The sequence below is a fragment of the Apostichopus japonicus genome, chromosome 21 (assembly GCF_037975245.1).
Source record: "Apostichopus japonicus isolate 1M-3 chromosome 21, ASM3797524v1, whole genome shotgun sequence".
NCBI classification, from domain to species: domain Eukaryota; kingdom Metazoa; phylum Echinodermata; class Holothuroidea; order Aspidochirotida; family Stichopodidae; genus Apostichopus; species Apostichopus japonicus.
In genome coordinates, this window is record NC_092581.1 from 15770048 (window position 1) to 15796869 (window position 26822).

At 39.7% G+C, this 26822-nt stretch overlaps 1 protein-coding gene across 6 annotated transcripts in view; it reads right to left on the reverse strand.

Annotated features, from left to right (window-relative positions):
- Positions 1-26822, reverse strand: part of LOC139963165 (protein DOP1A-like) — a 65222-nt gene that overhangs the window by 12452 nt on the left and 25948 nt on the right. For all 6 annotated transcript variants that reach the window (XM_071963714.1, XM_071963712.1, XM_071963713.1 and 3 more), the window contains 16 exons: positions 24903-25143; positions 18285-18637; positions 15126-15315; positions 12806-13633; positions 12022-12162; positions 10374-10548; positions 8680-9348; positions 8345-8491; positions 7467-7741; positions 6894-7046; positions 5995-6098; positions 3215-5341; positions 2443-2659; positions 1703-1894; positions 1264-1389; positions 41-175 (listed from right to left, as the gene is read on the reverse strand). In XM_071963714.1, coding sequence (XP_071819815.1) covers positions 41-175; positions 1264-1389; positions 1703-1894; positions 2443-2659; positions 3215-5341; positions 5995-6098; positions 6894-7046; positions 7467-7741; positions 8345-8491; positions 8680-9348; positions 10374-10548; positions 12022-12162; positions 12806-13633; positions 15126-15315; positions 18285-18637; positions 24903-25040 — 5970 coding nt within the window. In that variant the 5' untranslated portion in view covers positions 25041-25143. The remainder of the gene's footprint in view (positions 1-40; positions 176-1263; positions 1390-1702; positions 1895-2442; positions 2660-3214; positions 5342-5994; positions 6099-6893; positions 7047-7466; positions 7742-8344; positions 8492-8679; positions 9349-10373; positions 10549-12021; positions 12163-12805; positions 13634-15125; positions 15316-18284; positions 18638-24902; positions 25144-26822) is intronic.

Sequence of the window (26822 nt, forward strand, 5' to 3'; positions counted from 1 at the left end):
ATTGTAAACCAAAAAATGCATTATAAAAGCAACGTCGTACCTTATCCCTGATGGTAAATGGTGGAGCCTTCAGGACCTGTTTAATGGTCTGTACCAATGTGTCAGTAGGGAGAGCTCTGATTGCTCCTACCAACTCAACGAGAACCATCTGTTCATCAGAGGGTTTAATGATCACCTAAGATAAAAAATACAAAAAGGTTTTGAAAAAGCCAAAAACAAATGATTATGATTGATGCACAATGGTAAAGGGATATTGCAAGCTGTCTTGAATTTTGGGTTGTAAACATGGATTGTTTTGATACAGTAAAATCATAAAATAAGAGATAAGCTTAGATCTACAAAAGACTTTCAGGATCGTTAAAAACAACCAGGTTGCTCCTAGAATCAGTTAAATACTCAAGGTCACTGTCATTGGTGTCATTTTGGTGGACTTCTTTGTTTCAAGAAACATATTCTGAGTTTGAGGTATTTTTATACTAACTTGAACAAGTCGAACGTGGGCATTGAATGCCAGGATGTGATAAATTTGATGGAAAATTAAGCTCCATGTGCAGCCTAACATGAGCAAAGATAGAAAAAAAGGGAAAGGGACAAGGAGAGGGGTGGGACAATGTCTTGAAACAGAAAGATAAATATCAAGGGACAGGGACAAGGAGAGGGATGGGACAATGTCTTGAAATAGAAAGATAAATACAAAAAGACAAGGACAAGGAGAGGGGTTAGACAATGTCTTGAAATAGAAAGATAAATACAAAGGGACAAGGAGAGGGGTGGGACAAAGTCTTGGAATAGAAAGATAAATACAAAGGGACAAAGGCAAGGAGAAGGGTGGGACAATGTCTTGAAATAGAAAGATAGATACAAAGGGACAAAGGCAAGGAGAGGGGTGGGACAATGTCTTGAAAATAGAAAGATAATTACAAAGGGACAAGGAGAGGGGTGGGACGATGTCTTGGAATAGAAAGATAAATACAAAGGGACAAGGAGAGGGGTGGGACAAAGTCTTGGAATAGAAAGATAAATACAAAGGGACAAAGGCAAGGAGAGGGGTGGGACAATGTCTTGAAATAGAAAGATAATTACAAAGGGACAAGGACAAGGAGAGGGGTGTGACAATGTCTTGAAATAGAAAGATAAATACAAAGGGACAAGGAGAGGGGTGGGACAATGTCTTGAAATAGAAAGATAAATACAAAGGGACAAGGGCAAGGAGAGGGGTGGGACGATGTCTTGAAATTCTAGTCTTTTAAACCTTCTTCATACCTGTCTTTTGTTGTCTTTATCTTTGTGTCTATTGTCATTCCAGACGACACCAATGGCTGCCAGTAGACTAGTCGAATGTTGAAGAGCAATCGGTGACAACAGCTCCAGGATTTGTTGACGGACAGCCTTTAAAAAGCAAGAAGGAGGAAAAAATTACAAGAAAAAAATAATTAAAAAGAATTTTTTATTCTAATAGAGACAAGTTTTTCTAGTCATTTTTTCTGTAAAGACGGTTATGTTTTGTAATAAACAACTATGAACCCCCCTCCCCACCTTCCCCACCCTCCCTCAATCATCACGCCCATTTTGGAATTTTGTTTAATGCCTGATGTTGCACAATCAGCTACATACAAAATAAAAGTCTGTTTTCTATTCTTAAAAAAATTACCTATTCTTCAGATATTACCGTAACTGTCGGCAGTATAAACAGTAATTTTACCTTAGGTGAACCGATGCTCCATCTGGGAGGGTCTTTGGGTCTAATCTCACTGTCCCTCTGCTTCTCACAAAGTTGAACAGCGCCCCACATCTTAGAGATACTGGAGACGATACGAGGGAACATCTTCAAGATGCCGCGACGGGCATCAGATTTTGGGGTGTTCGTCTGGTTGCTTGTTGGTGCTACCAAACTCTAAAAATAAAGAAAAAGAAATACTTCTGTCATTTCAACTTGACATTAATGTTTTAATAACAAATGGGTTTCATATTTGATTTGGATTCCACCTTTTTATACAGTTTCACGAAATTCTAAAACCACCTGGGATCTAGATCAACAATTACCAGTAATTTTGATAAATACTTTAATCAAGTAACATTTAAAAATCAATAAATCATAATAACCAAATGAATGTCAATAAGTGGAGAACTTACTAGTTTCATCCCACCCTGAATATTTTGTCGCTCAGACATGTTTCCATATTAGCATTATTAATAATGTACAAAGGCAAGTTATCAGAAATTTTGTAAAACAATGTTTGTTACTTTTCCCTAATTAACTGCAGTTAACTTTGACAATGTGAATGAACTGGACATTATGTTAGTGGTATATTCACAACCACATAGCAAACTGAAATCATATATTAACATGGCAAAATTTTGCAGTCATATATTAATATTGTGCTCGATCAATGCACAAACTCAAAATGATGAAAACAAAGAGAGGAAAAAATTCCGAATTACCTTCGTTTTATCCCGAGTCAAGACACCGAAGAAAGTACTAATGGATAGTGAAGCAGCAGATGACTCTGTCTCTCCCACTCCTCCTCCGGCATGGCGACCACTCATCGCTGAGACGTTACTGGTGCTCTCGAGGAGACAGAAGTGACAGACGGCTGTGAGACCTTTTAACATGGACACCACATGGTCTGGAGGTATGTTGTCCATACTTTGATCTGGTCTGGAAACAATCAAATAAGGCAGAATGACAATCTGTTGACTATGAATATACATCCCACTACTGACACCACTTTGTTGGTGCTCTCAAGGAGGTAGAAGTAGTGACCAATTTGTGAAATGGTTTAACATAGGCACATCATGGTATGAAGGGATGTTGTAGTTACCATCATCTTCCGTGATTAAAACATATGATACAACGACAAAATGTTTACAATAACACATCCCACTACAAACACCATTTGTAAGCAACTCTCGAGTAATGACAGCAAGAAGGAAGGGATACTAATGGAACACGACATGGACATGACAAGGCGAATCTTCCAAACTAGGATAATACCCATGATAATGAATTCCACAGCCAACAACAGTAGTGTTAGTCAATTAGCTTAAAGTGGTTATGCACACTGATAATATACTTCAAAGTTCACATCACACAAGCAAAGAAACAATTACAAATTCAAATTAGAATTCGAATCAGTTTAATTATAGAAAAATCAAATCATTTGTTCTCATTGGCTGCAATTGGTTAATCGATCCTGACTGACGACACACTTACCCTCTTTTTGAATCTTCTTCGTTATACAACGACGACAGCATTTCCAAGTTACGGCAGACTTGACTGATCAAGGGATTAGCCAGGTGAGGCAGACCCTGGTCTAGATAAGACAGGCTAGAAGTAATGAGGTTTATCCAATGGCGGTGCATGTGACAGTTATGGTACTGCTTCAGGGAACTCAGCAGAGCCGTCAGGAGCAACCCTTGACAAGAGAAACGATCCTTGGGCGAGAAACCCAACGGTTTGTTCTGGGAGTGGAATTTCAATTGCAGAAACTCCCATTCCCCTGGTTCATTCTTGTTGTTGCTGCTCTCCTCTCGTAAAGAAAACAGCTGATCCTCCAGAATGATGATGGTCTGGGCAAGTTTTAACAGCTGTAACTGGAAAGCCTGCGCACCGCGGTTGCTCAGTTCTACGGGAGCATCTAGGCTTATCTCCAGCAGTAATTTACCGCTTTTCGATGTTTCCTTCCTAGCGTTGCACACTGTGGCCAGGAGACAATAGAGGACAGCCTTCTGAACCTTGCACCTCATCAAGAGGTCGCTGATGAATGTCGCCGACCCTCTGCCACTCTCCCTCACCACTCCCACTAACTCCTTCAGGATCAACTCCAAGACTTCCATGCTGGATATCTGCACGTCCCGATTGCTGACCGCCTCAGAGCTCTCCGCTTTCCCCTCGATGGGGTAGAAGCTTCGGACGTAGTACACGCAGGTCTGCAGCAGGATCTCCAGGTAAGTTTGACTTCGGAAGCTCGCGGGTGCCTCGGCGTCCAGCTCCACGTAGAAGTCTTTACCTGTCATGCACCGCTTGTGTCTGGCCAGCAGTTGTTGCAATTTGATCAGCTGTGGGGTGTTGGTGCTACTGACGCTGGTGGAGGACATGGCGCAGACAAAGTCCCGGGAGCAAGTGTGCAAGATGAATCTCAGTCGAGAGAGAACATAGAGGATTCGCTGGGTGTCGTAGACCTGGACGTAGAGTAGGATGTGCTGCTGTAATGGGTGAAGCATTTCCAAGTTGATGTTTGGAAGCATCTTTATCAGCCCTTGTTCCTCCTCATCGCCATCCTCTTCCGTTTCTTCCTCCTCGTTCCTCGCCTCGTCCGTCTTCCTCTCCTGGGCCAGGACCAATCGGTCTCTCAACCCGGGAACCACTCCTTCTAACTCTTCCAGCAGGAACTCTTCCTGTGCCTTGCCGTGGTGTCGGCTTGACCCGTACAGACTCCTTGATCCTGGACTCTGGATCCTGTGAGGCGATGTGGTCTTGTCTGGAACCTTTGCTTTGTCCTGATTCGTCTCTACACCCATCTCCAGCGATCCATCGATTTCCATGGCGATGTGATTGACGATGTCGTTGAGGATGCCCTCCACGATTTCTTCCACAGTCTCCTCCACCTCCTCGTTGAACACGTAAGAGAGTTCGTCCGTGACGTCGCTCCCCGAGAGGTCTTCCGTACTCACCGTCTTTGACGACCCAGAATCCAGCGCCGGTGTCATCGATGACTTCCGTTGCGTCCGTCTCTGTTTCTGGGACGCCACGGATCGCTCCTTGGGACTGGAGGAAAGGGACCTCTGCCTCTGCAGGGTGCCAGGAGCACTGGCAGGTAAGGCTGGTAATCCGTGCTCACTGTCAGAATCGCTCTGATAGCCGTGACTGAATGGATTGATCGTAACGTTCAACGGTTTGCTCAGGGCTTTGGCAGGTTGGCTATAATTCAGACCCAAGTTAGATTTGGTCACCACCTTCTTCTTGTCGTTGACAGAAGTGAGAGCAAAGATGGGATCTTGTTTGGGTATCACTCCGGTCCTGAGCTTCTGTCCCTGCTTCAGAGAGTAATACGTGACCTCTCCGTTAACGCTGCTGATGCTGTAGATCTTCTTCTCCGACTCGGACAGTTCTTTCTCGCTCTCCTCCAGTTCCTTCTCCCTCTTCCTCTTCTCCAAGAGCCTCCTTCCGAGATACTGGACGGAGACTCGAGCCGTGGTCGGATGGAGCAGGACCAACAAGATCGGTTCCAAGAGACGAGCGATGTCGCCGCGGTCGATGGCGTGCATTAGCCAGGTCTGCGTTACGCATCTAGCCATGCTATCGGCATGATCCAAACTGTCCAGCATAACTAGTAAAGATCTATGAAAAGAGTGAAGAGAGTAAACAGTGTCAATCAAAAATGATATACTATAACGAGGATTAATTACTGGAATCATGTGTCACACATCAGTTGCCATTATGGCCTTTTGCTATTTGCATATATAAAACCGTCAACTATTTCCCTGTTTCTTTATACATACCCTGGCCAAAGTTGGGTGGAAGGCTCCTACAAACAATGTCATGAAGGTTAAGGGTGGGGGGGGGGAAGGGGGGAGGGGAATTTGCCTCTCAAGATCACAGATAGTTCTATAATATGCTAATATCTTGGTAGTGAACGGCACTTGACCATTTCATGAGACAACCCCATCCCTCTCCGGTTTCCCATTTCCACTTCATGACCTTCCCTTTGTCACAATAACTCCAGCAGCATACATAGCAAACTACCTACATACAAGTTCCTCAGTGACAGAAGAGAACTGCGAAGACATGATCCTACATACTGAAAGGAAATTGCTCTTTGAGATGTTTTTCTTTTTCCTAATTTTTTCCCACACAGTAGCCTCGTGTATTGGAAATCTTGGAAAACAATGACAACTTTTTGCCAAAATGATACTAAAGAAAATGTTGTTAAAATGATTTTGTTCCTGAACAAGGGTGTTGTTGGTAATCAATTTGACACTAGAATACATTACCTGTCAAAAGTCCTGACTCGACTGGCGGGACTTGACATAAGAATCTGTGGTCGGATCAAATGCCAGAGGAGGGAAAACTTGATGTGAGCTGAAAGTGATGCACCCTAGGAGAAGTAAAAGAATCAAATAAATAACATATGTGAATTCAAGTACCTTATAAGCATTTTTTTATTTTTGGAGTTGCAAATTTGTGTCTTTTTGAACATGTAATGAAGCCACACTTAACTGGATACCCCATCCATTAAAACTAATACATGTATCTACTTACAACAAGTTGAATATACCTAATTATCAAGTGATTAACTGTATAATCCAATACAGAAAACATTGCCTCCCTCAAAATGAATGTAATTTAAGAAGGAAAAATCGTTTATAAGCCATAGAGGTAAGTTAATGCCAAATTTAACTGAGAGTGCTCACTTGAAATCAGATGTAAGTGTTCACTTGAAATCAGGCATGAGTGTATACTTGAAATCAGGCATGAGTGTATACTTGAAATCAGGCATGAGTGTATACTTGAAATCAGGCATGAGTGTGTACTTGAAATCAGGCTTGAGTGCTAACTTAAAGTCAGGGGTGATGTGTTCACTTGAAATCAGTCACGAGTGTTCATTTCTTTTTCCATGTATTAATGTTTTGGGGAAATTTAGATAACTTTGATTACCAGTATTAGTTATGAACATGTTGTTACAAAGCTAAAACAGTAACATGACATGCCCCCCCCCCCCCCCATAAATTGTCTCATTTTTGCATAAAGGCCAGATTATTGTCAACTATTTTCTGATTGAGCTAGAAAGGATTCTTTCACAAACTTGGAAAACATATGGACACTAAAAGTTACAGAATAACAGTGATGATTGGATATCATAGAAATCATTTAAATTGATTCAAATCTGTACCTTTTCCTGATAGATGAGAGAGTTTCCAATCACGTTCTCGCAGATGAAGACATCGGGGGTAAGGTTGTGAAGTTGATGGAGTAAATCAGCACTCTTAGTATGATATTGAGGGGTGGCTTGGCCCAGACAGTCCCATAAATAGACTGCCACTCTCTGCAAAGAAAGAGAATAGTGATGGGGTTTAAGGAGAGGTTTAAAGAGTCCTTGCTAATAAGGTGAAAGAAAAAAGTTCCAAGTTTTAGTTTAATAAAATAATACTACTTACAAATCTCAGATATCTTTCTAGATTCTGCCACCAATTGAAAGGTTAATGAGCAAGTTATTTATGAGTAAGATTTTATTTCCAACATTGTATTACCTGGACCCTTTTTCATATTGGTGTTATTAAAAATGCAAAAGGATGGTATGTTTTTTTTCTTACATCTTTAAGAGATTCTAATACTTTTTTTCCAGATCATGCAGGTTGTTCTATCATAATTAATGCCCACAACTTTTTTACCAGAAATTTTCCTAACCTCAGGAAGACCGAGAAAATCTTGCGAGATGAAGAAAGAAAAAGTGTCTTTTACTCACTTGAAAGAAAGTTGATCCATTGTTCAGGCTTTCAAGATGCATGGAAGAGATTGCTGGTATGAGCACCACAGATATTTTGCCAGATGTCGACTTTGGCGAGTTTGGGGGGTTGGGCAAGACCAACTGGTTGTTTTTGGAGCTTGATACGACAGACTTGGTCATTGCAATCAACTCCAGGATGGTGTTGGCTGCCGTAGTTTGGAAGGTGAAATTCTTCACGAAGCAGCTCACAGTTAAGAGAACTTGAAGCCACTCAGGAATAGCTAGTAGATTGCCTGAAAAAGTTTTCAAAGAGGATTTTGTTTAAAAAGGAATTTGTAACTAACTCACTTACTGCTTCATACCAAAAGTGGTGGGGATGGGAGGGGGAGGGGGAAGCAGAGGTGGAAAAAACATGATCATTAGCAAACGTTAATGTCAAGAAAAAGCAGCTTTTCTGACTTCAACCATGCTTGCCTCGAGTTGGTAAGATAAAGTAATGGTAGGTAGTTGCAGTAAGCATTAACAAGAGTGGAAATTTGTAACTTCTCTGTCAGTTCAAAAGAAAATTTCCAACTTTATCAAAAAGAATTGATTGAAGGAATTTTACATTAATTTTTTAAAAATTTTTTACATTTACATTTTACATATACATGTTTTAGCTCAGTGGTTAACGCTGGTGCCTTCCAATCATAAGGTCCCCCAATTTGAGTCACTCCAAGATTAATGTATGTCGTCCAGTTACAGAGTTGTTGACAATTAATAATCATGGACGTCGAATATGATTCTGACTTCGGTCAGCTTGCGGCTTTGATAAGCCAATGAGGCTTCTTTGCGAGTTCCTGCTTGCAGGAGGATCTAAAATACATACATACATACATCTGTTTATATAATAATACCTTTGTTTTTAGGAGGCCTGAGTAATGCTGCAGATATACTCTCGTTGCAATACATCGGGAAGCAAGCAAATTCCACGAGGAGATTACAAGCAGTAGAGAAAGTCCTGATGGCGACATTTGAGGTATTGCACTCTATGGAAACATCACCTGAAAGAAAAAGAAAATACAGTATGAGTAATAATTATATATGAACAATTCTTTCATAGACACTGGGTAAAATAACTCTTTGATGCAAACACGACCACTGCCACTACCATGATCCGAAATATACAGAAGTTTCAATATATATTTTAATGTATTTAAAAAAAAAAAAAAAAAAATCGGCTGAAACTTACGAAGGTAAGTTGCAGAGGCTGAATCGCTGGTCAAGTCTGAATTTGTTCTGATCATGCAACTCTCGAAACCGCTACGTTCCTCTACCCCCTCCAGACAATCAAGGTACGAAGATATTTTGGAATGTTTCTGTTTCTCCTCCTCCGATCCCGTGCCCCCAAAGAGGCTCCGGGGCACCTGGATCTTCTTCATGCACGACTTGGTGGTATCGCTACCTGGCAAGATCTTCTTGTTAACGAATTTGGAAAAGAAATTTTGATAGCATTGCACGCAGGCTTGCATTAGAAACAGAGGCGGAGTCTCCGACTCTGGCAGGGTCAAGCTAGCCGAGCTCAAACTCCTGCTGTGACTGAGTTTTTCGGAGAGCTTCGATTCCCGCGGAGAGAAAGGTTCGTCCGTATCGACGATGCTCTGAAGGCTGGGAGAATCTGTTGGTTCGGCCAGGCTCGTCGGTCTGCTAAGGAGCTGACGCTTGGAAGAACTTGAAGTGACCGACGGATTGGAAGCCAGCCGATCCAGAGATTGATGACCGGTTTCATCTTCTTCGTCGTTAGTTGAATTAAACGTTTCGGTAGACTCGCTAGAGGACTCGGAGATTTGAGATGTCTCCTCCGTGGTGCTACTTTGGATTGAGACCTTCCTCTCCTGAGCTGAGGAATCTTCGTCTTTATCTGGGGGGACAAAAAATTAGTTGAGAAAGTCTCTTCAAAATAAACTTATAAAGTAGACAAGTTGCTTTAAATACATGGCGATGTATATTTGAGGGGGGGGGGGTGGGGGAGGATGTGAACTGTGAGGTCAAAGGTTACGTGGCAGAGAATTTTTTGTTTGTAAGATTAATCCATGCAAACTAATACCTTGGGAAGATAACTTTACTGACATACAATGTAAGGTGACGTATACATTAGGGTAGCATGTAACTGTAAGGTCAAAGGTTATGTGGCAGAAATGTTTTCCTTCATAAATATATATGTCATGCCTTATAAAAAACAATAAATAAATGCTAATGCAAGGTATTACGGGATGTACATGTTTGGGTGAACATGAATTGTGAGGTCAAAGGTTTAGGGGTACTTCATGCTCATCTATAAATTGAAAAAATTAATTGATACAAATTCAAACTATAACACATAGGATGACTTCAATGTGGCAGTTTGAATAAGAGGTCACAGGTCATGTGGCCAAGTGTTGTGTTTGAATATGCAATAAGGTCACCATGAGCTGTCGAACTGCGCAGATCAGCAATGTCAGTTTCACACCCGGATTTGTATCAACGAACAACTCATTCAAATTAACAAATTGACTGGTAGTCACAGAACTACTATATTAGCACCATCGCACACTTCTTAAGGAAAGAGCAAAAGTTTGGGGGTGGGAGGGGGCAGGTTAGTGGTGGTGGTGGTTGTAGGTTGCAAGGTGACAAATAGGACTTGATACGCCTTCACAAAACACACAATTCAAATGCAATATCTTAAGGGTATGCAAAACTGATCAATATCCTGCCCTTCAGAAAAATTCAAATCTTACCCAACTCCCCCCACTCCCCTCCCCCCTCCACAGAGACTCCCCCTCCCCTCCCCCCTCCACATTTTTAACTTCTTCTTCTACATAAGGGCTTTATCAAGTCAACATTACTACCATCATCCATCTGTACACAGCAGAATAGAACTCCTCAAACAGGAGTACACACACACACCTTTATCTACGCTGTCATCTCTGTGTGGTACAGTCTGACTTTCCACCATGTCATAGTCGTTCTCGATCCCCTCTAGATGTCTCAAGAGTTCTTTGGGGAGCTCATCTTCCTGCTCTGTCACCATAACTGGAGCGACGTCTAGCGGGTGAGGGCTTAGCACCATGGATGGTTGTACCTAGATGGTGGAATGGAGGATAAACAAGAGCCCAATGGGGCATTAGCACCATGGATGGCTGTACCTAGATGGTGGAATGGAGGATAAACAAGAGCCCAATGGGGCATTAGCACCATGGATGGCTGTACCTAGATGGTGGAATTGAAATACAAGAGCTCAATGGGGCAATAAGGTACCTGGCTTAGTGAAGTATTAAGTGTTGGATGTCATCACCCTATCGTAGTTGATAAAATGAATGCATAGTATCAACTTCACACAAATGGGCAGGTTCTAAGGCTGTCACTCAATAAAAATGTTTATTTTAGGCCCACATGTACAAGCTATTAATCAACAACTGTATTTCAAGTTTGGATACAATCCGATTAAAGGTTGTGGAGTTATTGCCATATTAAAATTTGGGGCCTGATAAAATTTTGCACCTAAATGGTCCCAAAAATATTTGGCCCAAACAAACTGGCTCAAAAATATATTTGCCGCCCCCCCAAAAAAATTGTGGGCCCAAATGGAATATTGGGCTCCACAAATTGCGGCTCAAAGAAAGTGTTCCAAAATGCATTTGGGGTGGAAATAAAATTTAGGCCCACCAGGTCCAAATATGGGCCCAGAATTTGTTGAGGCTCAGATAGTCCCAAAGGCTAACATGTTCCAGCTATTAACCAACAACAGTATTCCAAGTTTGGCTACAATTAACCCCATAACTTCATTAATATTCATAAGTTCTGCAGCTAAAACAATAGGGCACACCAACCCACTATACTACATCTACACAGCAAGTACGACAAATATCCATCACTCCATTGTTGAGTTATCACAGACCCGAGCAAGTGTCACAGACGCACACACATAAGCCTGAAAGCATAGGTCCCTTTGCTCCCAGCAAGGAACATAAAGATACCCAAAATATCAAATTTGCATTTATTTTAGCTATAATACCGATAGTGTTTAAAAATGTAAAAGAGATCCTTCTTATCTGTTTTTGCTTTATCGTTTGTTGTCGAAAATATTCTCAATCTGAAGTGAAATTTTTTACAACTTTCAACGTTTTGACTGATGTACAGTTTAATCTCTTAGATCTTTATCAAGTCAGGATGAACCTAAAGAAAGTTGCTATCGATCAAATATTCATCTTTTAATTAGTCCATGTATTTGATGTCAACCTTAGATGAATCATCTATTTAAACTTGCAAGTCATTTCTGAACACTCTTCTTTACTATAATAAAAGAAATCCTCAAAATTTTACAATGTACGTGATATTGTTAACCTAGCCGAACGAATCAACGATGCTGTGCATCTCTTCTGCTTGCCCCAATAGCTAGTTATGAAAAAACAACGAATCTTTGACAATTTACGAGATGCTCGCTGCTGATTGGAAATACTTATCAAAAATCATTCTCACGTCATCTGATGTTAAACAGACCGTACTCATGACTAACAGCTAGTTAGTAAAACATATGGACCAAGCAAGGCTTTACCTTGGTCATCAGTTTAAGACACAGCTGTAAGGAATCGTGAATTTCAACCAAGGCTAAATGACTGCAGTTGTTGGTCAAAGACATCGTAATCTTACACAGAAGCTGGGGCAAGTATTCCGTTGGAGTCTCCACGTAGGATTCCTGTTGGTGAAAAGAGAGAGAAACGTAAGGTCACATGTCCGTAGCTGTATATCATCACAATGTCTGTCGTAACTGGTATTAAGAGGAGAGACGTATCAAGAGTCTTGTGCCTTTTGGACTGGCAGACAAAAAAAATGCTACTGATAACGAGACGCCTGAATTTACAACAAGAATGCCATTGAAAACAAAATTTTGAAAGGGCATCGTAAAAATGGGCACTGTTGAAAACTAATGATTAGGTTATTTTTCAAAATGGCGCTGGACATTGGTCGGGAAAGTCAGCATTTGTTTCTCCCCCGTTTTCTCTTCTTTCCCAGATGGGGGAGTGTGGGTGGGGGAGAGGGGTGGGGGAGTGGGGTGGGGAGTGGGGTCTGGGGTGGGGGAGTGGGGATGGAAAAGGCAAGAATGAATACATGAAGGTCACTAAAGGCCCTGGAAAATTGTTAGGACATTATCATCAATCACTGAATTGTCAGTTAGGAAAAGGAATAAAATTGAAGAAATAGCCGCAGGTGACGTTGACTAATTAAAACTTATTCATAAATACAAACAATTTTGGGGGGAAATACAAATAAATATACGGTGAATAATCCTGCCAATGTAATTTTATAAATTTAAACTGTGCAAGTTAAAGGAATCTTACCAACGAGACGATGTCCAGCAGGAAATCTACCAGTACGCAGAGTTCGGAACAGGTCAGGGCATTCCGGTCTATCGGCTCCATCATTCTGACCCCCGATTTACGACAACACATCTCAAACTTCTTCCCGACGTACTCCCAGATGAAATACTGCTCCAGACTATTGAAGAGCTGATTCGCGATTTTGATGAGATCGGCTGGTTTCGAGCTGCCAGACTTCAGCCTCCTCCTGACGACACCGCAGAACGTGTCTGACGTCGATCCCTTACAAGGTTCCAGGGTGCACTTCTGGTACAGGGCGCGGAAGACCTCGATGAGAATATCGTCCAAGATTGCTTGACCGACTTCCGGTTTATCCAAAAGGCTGTTTAACAGCCTATACGGCTTTAGGAGGTGAACCTTTTGGTCGGTCGTCCCCGGCGATGTGTCTTCTGGGGTGTCGTGTAGCCAAGTCTTCAATCCCTCGATTAGTAAGTTTCTGGAATGCGTTTCAAAGTAAACGGTTTGATCTTCTATGCTGACATAGCTGGAAGTGGACACTGCACTATCCGAGCGTTTATGCTTCTTGAGGTCGTGTGGGGTCAGTTTGGGGGCAGCAGCTTTGTAGCCGCCAGCGTCATGATCTCCTAGCAACCATGTGAAGAGTCTACGGTTCAGAGACATGTCCCTACGGAGGAGTGTATTTAATGTCGCCGTGACGAGTTCGGTAAGTTGATCGTGGCTGAGAGTTATAGACGCACTGCACAGAGGGAAGCACACAAGGACAAGATCCAAGGTGCTTCGTTGTACTAGGACGACTGTATCAAAGAGGGCGGCACACACAGATTTAACCTGCGCAGGAAGAGTCAACCATAACAAGTGAAAAACTTCAATATGTGGTAGAAATAATCATAGATATTGAAGAAAATATTCACAAATTGGGTATGGTTCGGGACATACAGTACACCGTTTGTTCATACAGTATTTACCGGTAGGGGTATGGCTTTAATGGTAACAATAAAATGCAAGTTTTCCTATCAAACCAAGCACAAAAGATCTAAATCCCAAACTTATCAAATGTGTTAATTTACTAAGAAAGAGACCTCGTGGATAAAATGTTCTGGGTGTCCACAAGGTGGGCTAAAAAGAGATGAATATATAAATTTAGGGAAAGAAAACAATATTTAACATTTTATAAAGAAAAGGATGAAACGCTATTAACCCGACCAGTATGATCTTTCAAACTGTAACGGATTGTATGAATCAGGAACTTCCAATCAAGCTTTTTGTATCTTCAAAAATATTTGTTTAATTTTTTTATACGGAGATGAGAAATGTTTGAGCAATATTTCAGACAGAAAAGTTTTACTTTTTCTTCCAATATGCTAGGGAAATTAAAAAAAAAATGCAAGAAAAATGAATCAGGAATTTCTCATTCAGTTTTCAAAATTAATAAGTTTAAAATATCATCAGGGATTAAGACAATGTTTGAGTAATATTTCAGTCAGCAAGCTTCTTGTTTTCTTTTTGAAACAGTATGTAAAACAGTTTTTTAGTAGTAATTTCATAAACCATTCTGCATCGCATCTTAACCACATGAACTTCAAATTGTCTGTATGCTGGCCAAATTACAAACAGTAAAAATATGAAAAAATGGTTTCTTCTTCTAGTAACAACAACAACATCAACATTAAATCTCTACAAAACAGCTTGATTTCATCTAGTTTCCTTCTGTGGTATCGTTATCAAAGGACCTTGTCTTCAGGACAGAGTTTCATGTGAGTAATATCAATATTAGAACAACACCCATTATATAGAACTTAATCTACAGAATTCTCTGCGTCATATCATCGATTATCACATTGCTGCTATTTATAGTGACATCGTCACAGAGTAAGTCGTAGGTCAAATACTTTCTTTCCCTTTCTGTTTATATTATTTCACGGATCAAAGGGAAATAACTAATATATCATAGTTAGCATGTGATGACATTTCTATAAATACATGTGACGTTATTACGAACAGACTTGCTCAAGTCCTCCATGGACTCTCTTTTGAGCGACGGATAATAAGAACCCTCACGCCAGGAAATGGAAGAATATTCTAGCATCCTGTGTACGGAACTTTTGCACCTTAAGTTTGTACTTGCATCTGTGAAATATGTTAACGACATAATTATGATAGTTATCATTGTATTTCTATCTCTTTCCAATCAACTGAACATCCTATGTTCTGTTTTGATAGCTGAAAACCAATGTTGTCTACTCGTCCATTCCCCTTCCCACCCCCCCCCCCCAAGCACCACCTCTAAATGGCAACGATGGTCTTATTCCTAGTGACTTACCAACAGCTGAGTGTCTGATCCAAACAAGTATTTCTGTTCGCTCATGGGTGTCTTGTTGTCAATTTGTGACAGGACAAAGTTAATGGCCGGAAGACGGACAGTGGGACTTGTCAAGACGCTCTCCCATAATGCACTGTAAAAGTTGGACTTCACCATTCCTGCACACAGCTGGACAAGAAGGTTGTTTGTTCTGGAAGATGAGAGAACATGAAAAGATGATCAAATACAGATACCAAAACATGCCAAATGAGGACTTAGTTACTTTGTTCAAGTCTTTTGAGGGAAGGGATAGGAGACAAAGAGGAGGGCGGGGGTGGGGGGGTGGTGGGAAGAGATGGCAAAAAGATTCATTATGTATCTTAGATACTATGTTTGGGGTCTATGTATTACTGTACTTCTGTCTGTGCTTGCAAATATTATTCTACAACCTCTCTCTCTTTCCTCTCCCCCTTTCATTTCATTGTAGACTACTCGTTGACGAGGTCCAAAAATCAACTTTTCCATAGTTGGACCTGACAGACTATGAATTTAGCTATAATTCTGCATTTAGGCAAAGGCTTATCAAAATTGGGACAATAAGGGATGGGAGGGGGGGGGGGGTAGGTGCAGCATCCTGCAGCCAGGCTACAGTCAGGCTGACATCTGCTAAGACCTGCAGTTCAATGCAATAGTCACTGCAGCTTCACACAGTATACACTGCCTGTCTGCCGGGTTAATCTTTATTCCTTGATTCCGATTCAGCTTTGCTGCAGGGGATGCTTGCAGCTGCTGCAGCCAAGCAGACGCTTTGAGTGAGCCCTCTTTGATCTTACTGGAGCTGGTGGGATCCCGATCAAATGCAGTGGAACGGAAAACTGTCATCTGAATCTTTAACCATCTGCTTATGGAATGTGATGAAAAGCATTCTCTTTTTTCCTGAATGACACTATTTTGTAACATGAAGTGGAACACATTATGACGGTACTGGCTAATAGCCATTTCATCAGAGAGTGATCTCCAGAGGATTATAATGCCATTGTTTGACCAATTCCAATTTTATTTTGAGGAATAATCAGAAGATTTTTTTGGCAATTGGCAACTTGTAGTACTTTTAGAAGCCATCAGTTACTCAGCAATAAAATTATCCCTCAATCCTATCAACTTTTGACAGAGCGATATCATGCTCTTTCTAAACTATATACTACTGTAAGTCACTTTTCCTTTCTTCATTTCCCTTCTTTACATCACTTCACAGCCTGTACGTGGCATTTCCTCTTTCTGTAAAACTAGCGACTTAAATAACTATTGTGTAGGAAAGCAAACAGTACAGTACAGTACGCCTGTCCACTTATCTGCACAATTTGGTTATCTGATGAAACCAGAGTGCAAAATGCATTCAGGTTTCGATGACTTTGTTACACTACATTTCTGATTGTTCACAGAATTAGTTCTTAAATAATATTAATGTAGTGAAATGCTATTTTGATGAACTGTGGCATAATAAACACCGGTTAGTGTACTGTACAGAGCAATACACACCCCCACCAAACACAATGGAGGTCTTGTACTCAATGTGATGCATCCACATCAATTATGACAAAAAATATCCATGATTCCTGTCTTGAGATATCATGCTTAAAGGTTTCCATAATTCGGCCTCTGGTGACCTCAAATGAACTTTGACCTACACCAACAACAATAGGATTCTTGCACTCAATTTTGGCAATTCCATATACCATGTATGAGAAGTATCCATGACTTCTACCATGAGCTATCATGTCTAAAAGGTTTTCAGTTTGACTGCTGGTGACAAATATGACCTCCACCAAAACAATTGGGTTCTTCTATTCAATATAATGCATCCACATGATAAGTATGAGAAGTATCCACGTCTCCTATCCTGAGACGTTCTCTTTATAAGGTTTTTCAGTATTTGACGTCTGGTGGCCTCAGATGACCTTTGACCTCCACCAAAAACATTAGGGTCTTTCTACTTGATATGGGGTATCTCCAAGCCAAGTATGAAAACTATCTATCATTCCTATCTTGAGACATTGTGTTTACAAGCTGGGCGTCACACACGCACATACACTCGAACACGACATCGTGACTGCGTAGGTTTCTGTTGTCATCGAAACCAAAACTCACTCAAGTGTATATCTATTGTGTATGTGTTCTTGTTTGTTAAATAAGACTTAACATTAGAGAACAGTAACAATAAAAGGCTGTGTTGCATATTGAAAGAGCATAGTGAAAGAGAGAAACAACTAAACACAGAACTGCTCATCTACTGTGAAAAGTTGTGTAGTTAATTGATTAAAGGTCAGGAGGGCCTGAAGTTTTAATCCCAGAGGGAACTTCAAACCTAGACTGTCAATTGTTTCTCAGGATGAAAAGTAGGAATTTGCAGAAGTTTGATTAGCAATAAAAGCCCTTGAAAAAGTTGACAAGGAGACAACTGAATACACACCCATTACCTAAAAGGGTGCAATGACCCCCCCCCCCCCCCCAATCAGTACTTTTGCAGTCAATAAGCCCAACAAATAAGAAATATGAACATCAATTACAGCTATTTGATATTGGGTTTGCTTTACATATTTCTTATGTACTGTACCTGTTCTTACCCTTGGGACGAACATACACAGCTGCAACTGCGAAGGCAGCACACTACTGAGAAAAGAAGCACAAAACTGTGCAGCATCAATAAAAAACTTTATCAAAGTGGTTTTCAAAAGCAGATCATTACATACCCATAAAACCACTTTTTATCATCAATGTGTTGCACTAAACCTCACAAAATGTGATTAAAGATCTGCTTTATTGGCTCCAATTATAGCACGCTATGGCTAGGAAAGTTTTGTGATTACGTAATCGACCTGCCAAGGTCGTAACTCGACCTCAGGCTCCACGATTAGCCTGCATAGCTTCTTAACACTATTAGGCTCTTTGTGGAAATATGCTCATGTCTACAGTGTAGTTAATCATACAGCATTCACACAAAGACCCTCAACCAAGAAAATAATATGTGGCAGGCATTTTAGACTAATTGGTAAGAAGAGGTCATTTTACGACCAAGGAAGGTCGATTGCGTAATCTCAAGAACCTTTTCCATGATAGCGTGCTATAGTTGGGGTCTATACAGCAGACCTTTAAACCTCTGTAGTGTAAGGCTGTTATTACCTCTCGGAATGTTCAGAGCCCTCTTCCAGCCCAGGTAATATACCCTGAAGTAATCCAGTCAAGGCTGGTCTGAGATGCTCCCCTAGCGGTAGATAATGTTCTTCATAGAGCCCCAACAGTTTGGGTTTAACAGGCATAGCAGCATAGCTCAACAAGGGGAAGATCCCTGCGCTGTATATAAACATGTCATGGCACAGCTGTTTGGGGCCGATGGTGCGAAATATCAGTGCGTAGGTCTCGAGAGCCTTCAGGTGTACCCCGCTAGGGAGAGCCGGATGAGTACACTGGGCCAGACGCTTGCCTATCACAAGCCTCTTGGGAATACATGAGTATTTAGAGTTGGCTTGTAAAACCTGGAAAAGCAACAACAATAAAACATGATCAAATACTAGTATGATAATACCAGGGAGCTGCTACTCTAACGGTAGCAGCTCCCTGATAATACAAATTGCAGTAATAGACTGAATTTTGCATCTTTCTTTGTTTCTTGCAAAGTTACACTGTATTATAAATGTGTTGCACAAAATATTGCGAGGATATCACAGAAGATTGTGGGCACATTGTGCTCTTTTCTAATACTTAAGTCTAACGCCAGCCGCAAACTGCTCGACTGAACGAGACTCAACTGAACGAGACTCGACTGAACTCAACCCGTACTTACAATCTTGGATAGTCGGACAATGTGCGGGCTTAAGACCTGCACGACTGATCGAGAAGTTGCTAGATTTCAGTCGCAACCATTTCAGTCGTGGAAACTTGCTTTATTGCTATTTCCCAACTTGTAGTAGATAGACAGACAGTGTGCGGTTGTTCAAAACTGAAGTTGCCATTCCTTTTCAGTACTTTTCGTTACCCATTCGGCCATCTCAATTTTGATCTGCTCACAATGGGCGCTTAATTCCCCTTCCCGAAAGTAATTTGTTTGCATAAAAATTCAGACAGCCTTAGGCAGCATGTGAATGAATTATTAGTTGCAAATTCTTGTGCGTGCGTTCGTGCAACTAGCTGAGTTGAATGACATGGCCTATGTCTGATTCATGAAGAAAGTACGACACATTTACCAGCGATAAAAGTTTCATAAAGTATGTGCTGTATTAAACAAACTTTGTTTAAATTGATTGATAACATAAATTTGCCATGATTTACATCTAGACTATTACAGTATGTGAAAGTCCTAGACATAATTTTGAAAGGCTGCATACTGTATATATGCTGCCATTTGTCTGTCAATATTATGAATGTTGTTTTTAAAAGTTATACATTTTGGGCACAACTACATGATAGGCTACAGTACAAACTAACCCTACTGCACTTACCCTATACCGAAAGATGGTATTAAATGTTATAAAACACAAGTTTTGATATAATGACCTTTGCAAGTAAAGGCATAATTCTCTTTCTTATAAAAAAAAACTCCCAAAACACAGGGCATTAAAAGCGATGTACTTGGCAAAGTACCTGGCTAAGTTTACAGGGTATGTACAGTAGACATCCCCTACTGACATTTAATTAACATTGTCACATGTCAAATCAGTTGAATAACAAAAAAAAAAACAAAAAAAAACAAGGCCATGTAGTCTAACATCAAGACAAGACCTAGACGAAAGGATATCACCTCTTGCTTCCCCAAGGCATGCTTAGTTGAGTTCAGCTGAGTTTTTATTTTACATGCTGTTTGCAATGTAATTCAATTCTACTGTACCATTAGTCTTGTTTAAAGGGTGTGAAGACTCGCTCAGAAAGAAACGTCTAATGCCGGTAATCTGACCTAGTTTCGAATGAGGTTTAACAGAAGTGTTAGACACCACCATCGATCCCAGAAAATACACACACAGCTTGCTACCGTCGGTAATTAGACACTAGTGTACAGTCAGTACATACAGCTGCGGTCAATACCCACAGCACAGTGAACAAAAAAGTATAGCGATGGACACCTCAGGTCCAGCTAAAGATAACAAGGTATCATGTTTCGTTAATGTCTGCATTTTGTAGCGACACGAACAAAATGTCACTTGAGAGCAACAGAAAGTTAACTTTTTCAGATGGCCGCATGCGGTTTGGGGCGAGTCTTCAATGCCTTTAATCAATCTATTGGAGTCGATAACTGATAACTGATCAAATTTCCACCATGATATATACAAGAAAAGGGATATGACCAAAAAGGCAAAAACATCCAGCAGAATGGAGAATTAGTCATTAGAAAAGGAACAGAGTAAACAAGGAACAGCTGCTAAAAGAGGTAATAGGGTTTTAGGTATGATCAAGAGGAACTTCAGTTTTCTGAAAGAGGACATCGTAGTTAGGCTTTATAAGCAGTTGGTTAGGCCTCATCTGGAGTATACTGTGCAGGCTTGGAACCCTTATTTTGCTAAGGATAAGGAAGTACTTGAAAAGGTCCAGAGGAGGGCTACTAGGATGATTAGTTCCTTAAAGAGGGTTCCTTATTATAGGCGGTTACAACTGTTGAATCTCACCACACTGGAGCTTAGGAGGTTATGTGGGGATTTGATCCAGTTTTTCAAGATTGTGTATGGTTTCGATAATTTATCCTTTACCGACTTTTTCATGTTTGCAAACAGTAGTTGTACTAGAGGTCATTGTCTTAAACTTCAAAAGTCGCATAGTAGGATTAATATTTGGCATAACTTTTTTCTAATAGGGTTGTGAATGAATGAGTGGAATGGTTTGCCTGAGAAAGTTGTACGTGCTAGTAGTGTCAATGGGTTTAAGAATGCTTTGGACAAGCACTTTAAGCATTGTAATCGGGTCTGAGTGTTTGTGTCTTCAGTTTTTTCCCTCTCTTTATAGGGTCCTTGATGGGGACTTAAGTGTCCCTCCTGATCCTTTTTTCTACTAAACTAAACTAAACTAACAAAATTGAAGTCATGAGGTTCTTTCTAACGGAGCATTATTTCGTGGCTTGTAAACATTAACAGCGTTGATGATGAATGTCAGCAAAATACAATCATTAACTCCTCAGTGATTAGAGTAATGTTATCTTGACGAAAAACAAAAGCAAAACAATGTGCAGGCAATCCATTATGGTGTCATTCAATTAGAACTTTGAACAGAAATTAGTAGGTCAAAGGTTTAGGGCCATTCCACGTCACGTAAGTCACAAATCAGAGAGACATTTTACACTTGTTTACAATCTCTAGTTCAGTGCAAGTCTAGAATTAAGTCATATGCCTATCATTCCTGAACTTTGAATACCCACAATAAATTCTGTCACCACTGCAAAACGTTAACGCTTTCCCATTGCGAATAATAGCGCCCTCAACTTGTGTCACGTAAGTCACGCAGAGAAATGAAGAATTTCAACTTTTTGAAGGAAATCAATAAATCCTGTGAAGTATTGAGAGAAATCTGCTAAGTTGCCTATTATATCTGAAAAGGACACATTGAGGAATAACTTCAAGGTAAAATTTAATTGATATGCATTTTATACCGGTATTCGTATGCAAATTAGCGACGTCACGTAAGTCACAAAGAATTGTCACGTAAGTCACACGTGTGAAACTGCTCAGTTTCCTCTCACAGTTTCCAAAGATACAAAGTAACACAGGCTAAGGACATGTTTACAAGTTCATTATATTGAGATTGGGGGAAGGAGAGGGGTCTATTCCACATAAAAATAGAATCTAGAAGTTCACTTGTACATAAAAAGTCCTATAAACTAGTTTTGCAAAATATCTTAGTTTAAGTGCTACAGTAGCTAAATAGATTCTTAATTAGGAGTAAACAAGTTTTTCTAGACTAGTTAATACAGAATACTTCTAATTTATTTGCATTTCTACATTTTTGGTTATAATTTAAAGCTTTTTGGTAACATTTTAGTCACTTTTGGGAATTTGGATTAAAAATAATTAATCTATATAAATCCATGTGGTAAAGGCAGAAGGTGGCAAGAGGTGTATGTGGAAAACCGCATTAGGTACTGAGAAGATCCACTAATGTCAGTTACAGTATGTTGTACTTCCAGCTCTGACCTCTCATATTAAGGTAGATGACTGGGTTGTTGTAAAATATGATGATGTACTGTACCCAGGAGAGGTTACAAATATGGTGCCTGCCACCACCACAACGTGGAAATGGCCTCTTACGGTAGATAAAATCTCCTACTAGCCCGAAAACATTATTAAAACAAATTTTACCCCCTGAAGCACCTTGTGCAGTTCAGGGGTAGACTGCAATTCACATTTAAAGAAATTAAAGTCTCAATATGTGTTTGCTGATAAAATTTGGAAAGAGTTCCGAAGCAGATTCAATGTTTCTTAACTTCTAAATGCACTCTAACCAGGGGGGTTTAATGGAGAAAAACTGTCGCAATCAAACAAAAGAAATTTATTTTCTGTTGCCTATATGGCGCGAACGATTTACTGTAAAATCACTGCAACCGCCTATATCAGCACGTTCATTACACAAATGTAACCTACTTTACTTATACTCTTATCGTCCACTTTTTTTACCCAATTAACGGAGGAAACTCTTGAAAATACCTGTTTATTCATTGCAATGGAAGGAAATGATACAATTTTGCAAGCTTCATCAGTAAGACTGACAGAAAGATACTATTCAAAAGAACGAACCTACCACCGGAGAGCCATGAATGTGAAAGTAGTGCTAGGCAAAACCATTGTAATCAACAAAACAGAGATTTGATTGGCGCATGATCTGTCGGCCGGGTTTGCACATTTTGATTGAATTTTGTAGAATCAGCTATGGACTTGTTAAGAAATCTGTTGTTTATCGACATATAAACAAATAAAAATAATGAATATTGATATGGAAACTGCATAGAAGGGTGTCATTTTCACTGAGCTCTCAGTGCAGTAAGCTGGAAAAGTTGAAGTATAAATTTGGCAAACACGTCATGAGACTTTAAGGTAACAAGTAATATTGTTCTAAGTTTGAGCTGTTTGAGCCATTTTTTGCAATTCACTTATGTAACCTTTCAATTTTACTTCACATTATCAATGTTGTTCCTAAATTTTATAACTGAGTAGGTATATTTGATAAATAGGAAGGTGTTATAAACCTGTTATAGTATAGAAGACATCAAAACTGTGTGAAAGGGTTGAGAATGAACGTGTCACGTAAGTCACACTTCCCCTTGTGACTTACGTGACGTCACGTAAGTCACACACTTCCGAAGTCCCTAAATTTGTTAAAGCTTGTTATATAGATCAAAAGTGGTGGTATTACAGATCAACCTTTATAGCTACCTTTACAATTGTAGCTCACTTTGCTCTCACACACTATATATTATTGGAGGAAAACATTCCCTTCTAATTTTGTCACGTAAGTCACAGCCAGAGTGTGGCATTTTTAACATAATCTGTGTTACCAGTAATAAAGGAAATTTGTTAAATTGTGTTATTAGATAAATTAGCAGACTGCATTTAACTGCCACATTGAAAGAAAGCTTGGACTTTCCTTTCATTTAAGGATTTTTTCTACTTTCAATTATTATTTGATAATGCACCATGATTGTGCCTACAGTTTGAGATGGATACGCATTGCTATAACCCAAGATTGAGAAATCAGAAGAAGAAAACTTTAATTGTTTATGAAAGTCTAACCTACTTACTTTACATCATACACAAAGAGAGACAACTTATAACCCTTTTTAATTTTGCTATGTTGGGACCACTTGGTGTGGAATGGCCCTTTAACTATAACCAAATTACAGGCCAAACTCAATACAATGCCTTATAATAGCAGGGGTGGGCGGGAGATCGATCTTTCAGGCTGCAACCAGTCTTTTTACCCAGTCCCTGGGCCAGAATACTTATATATTTTACTGTCAATTAAATTATCAGAAAGTTTGACATGCGTATGTCCATCTGTTACCCTTGAAATATCTAATTCAAATTTTCCCTAAAAAGATACATATTTCATGCCTTCCCTTTTCATTTATGAGGTATTAACTTGCAAACCTTGCAAGCTAAAGGAAAATTGACTTCAAAGGCTGGCTGCATGTATCTAGATCCAGGTAGGGAATACCTTTTACATTAATGTGACTTCACATTCCAAATGTTGCTTTTTTTGGTAGGCGATTTGATAAAATAAAGGAATGTGAATAATTTTACCGTCCAACGCTTTTTCGCGACCTGCTTCATTGTGAATGCAACATGATTTTCTTTCCAATACTGTACCTGGCAATAACTCTACATCACCATTTCTTTACCGCCACTACCTGAGGTGTCCTGAGGTGTCCTGACATTATAATATTCTAATAGCATTCTTTATAAAAGATCATGGCAGATGTTACTGTATGCAGGGATGTGCTCACACTGGGCGGCACCGGGCAGCTGCGCCCAGCAGTTCTGAATGCCACCCAGCACAAACAGTATTTTAAGCATTTCTGCCGGGCACTTTTTTGATGATAATTTAACAAATGTTACCATAACCAAAATTTGGGAGAATAAATGGCACAGAATAGGAAAAAAAAGCACCACCTAAGCTACTTCATGTGCAAAATTTATCCAGTGGGGAGGGGGTACCCCACCCATGAGATCCCTCTCCCAGGGTGCGGATCACACTACAGCACAATCTGCCTGGCACTCAAATATTCCTGAGCACATCCCTGTGTATGTATACGTATTTATAGTTTACCTTGATTAACTTTCCCAAAGCGGAAATGAGATCGGCCCATTCACTGGAATACTCGAACCCTCGGAGGGCCTTATCGACGTTGGCGGTATAGTTCCTGTACTTCGGGTCCGTCTGGAGTTCTGCTTCATCGAGATTCATTTTGGGAAACTCTACATCGGTCTGTGTCAGGTCATATTTGACGACTACTTCTTTTGAGAACGAATTACGTCTATTCGTCAGGGTGGAAGGGGAGAGCTTCTTCCTACGGGAATTGAAGAAGAAAAAAAAACACGGCATGAGACGTTTAACGTCACAACAGTTTTGATGTTTCGAACCTTTTGGAGTGAGAAATGGTAAAATAACCTATGAACCAGCATTTGTCATATGCCATCACACATTCAATTCATTTATTTTTAATTAATGCTTGTTTGCATTTCATAACAAATAACAAAGTACACTTGTGGTACCCTATTAAGGTTGCAACACTTTCATATCACATGCGCCAAGGCCAAGCGACCTGCCTGCCTGTTTGCATGTGTGCAACCGTCGATAAAGAAGTTGTTCTTATTATACCCCAAACTTTGTTTTATGATGAAATTGTCCACTTTACTTGATTGATCTGGTTATTAGTGGCGAATAACAATGTGTACTTAATGAACTACTTATCACTACGACAAAATATTAATGAACAAGTCAACTAAAAGACGAAACTCGATGGAAATTGTTGGTCATTGTTTATTATAATCTTCTTAATTTTAAATTGTTCCAAGAAATGAATTCTCATCTACTTCCAATAACCAATGGCTCCAACAAAATATCTGACTTGAATTTGCCAAAATAAAATACGAGAACCACTACTCACATAGAAGATACTTTTTTTCTCCCCCCCCCCCCTTGTTCCTCCGATTTTCTTCTGCCTATTTTGAAGTTGCACAAATTACGTTCAATGATTCAACTATTGCAGGAATTATTTCTTACAATTATATTATAAGTACTTAAATCTAGCACTACTAAACAATTTTTATATGATAATTATACAAATTTATTGTTATTTCCATTTTTAGTATATAATTAGCCTACCTACTCTACTGTACCATGCCATTGAAAACACTCCTTATGTATATCAAGTCTGGCTGTTTGGTACTGTTGATCAGCTGTATAGCCAACCAAACTTCATGAGAGTGACTGACTACACATAATAACTGTACTGCACACATACACCATTGAAAGCCTAATACTGTACAGTATATGTGTACGGCAGTAATAGTACTACAGTGTGACACTAGTAGTAATACAGTCGAGTGTTACATACACAGTGATGTGTGTGCACTACTGTGGTAATACACTGCTACAGTACTTTGTACTCTGCATAATAATACAGTAGTACATACAGTATATAGTATGTCTATCCACATGTTACTGTGACTGACACAAATATATATAAGGCATGGAAACATGAGTCACCTCAATATGATACATGTGGTAATTCAGAACTGTATAGACATGTTATTTACAGAAAGTAGGATATTGATGAAGAACATCCTGTTAATGATATTGCATAAATAACAAAGTCAAAATTTACAGCCAAAAGATTCATTACTCGATTTATACAAAGTTAATGAAGGTATGTTTCTGTATGTATACTACATGTATGTACATTATGTATTTATAATGGGTTCAGGGAATAAATTAAGTATATTCAAATTACCTTTACCATCACAATTTTGATTGTTAATTAATTATCTCAGAGTACTGATAATAAGGCTCTATGTGAGAAAGAAAGAAAAAACAAAACTTTTACACAGAGAGCTGTTTAATTTACGTAGTAATTTTGCCTAGATAAATTTGCTTATCTTTGTGTTGTTTTATATACTAGATAAACTATTACATATTGGTTGAAATTACTCTTACTGCATTCGTTGTCTTTACACAACAACCAAG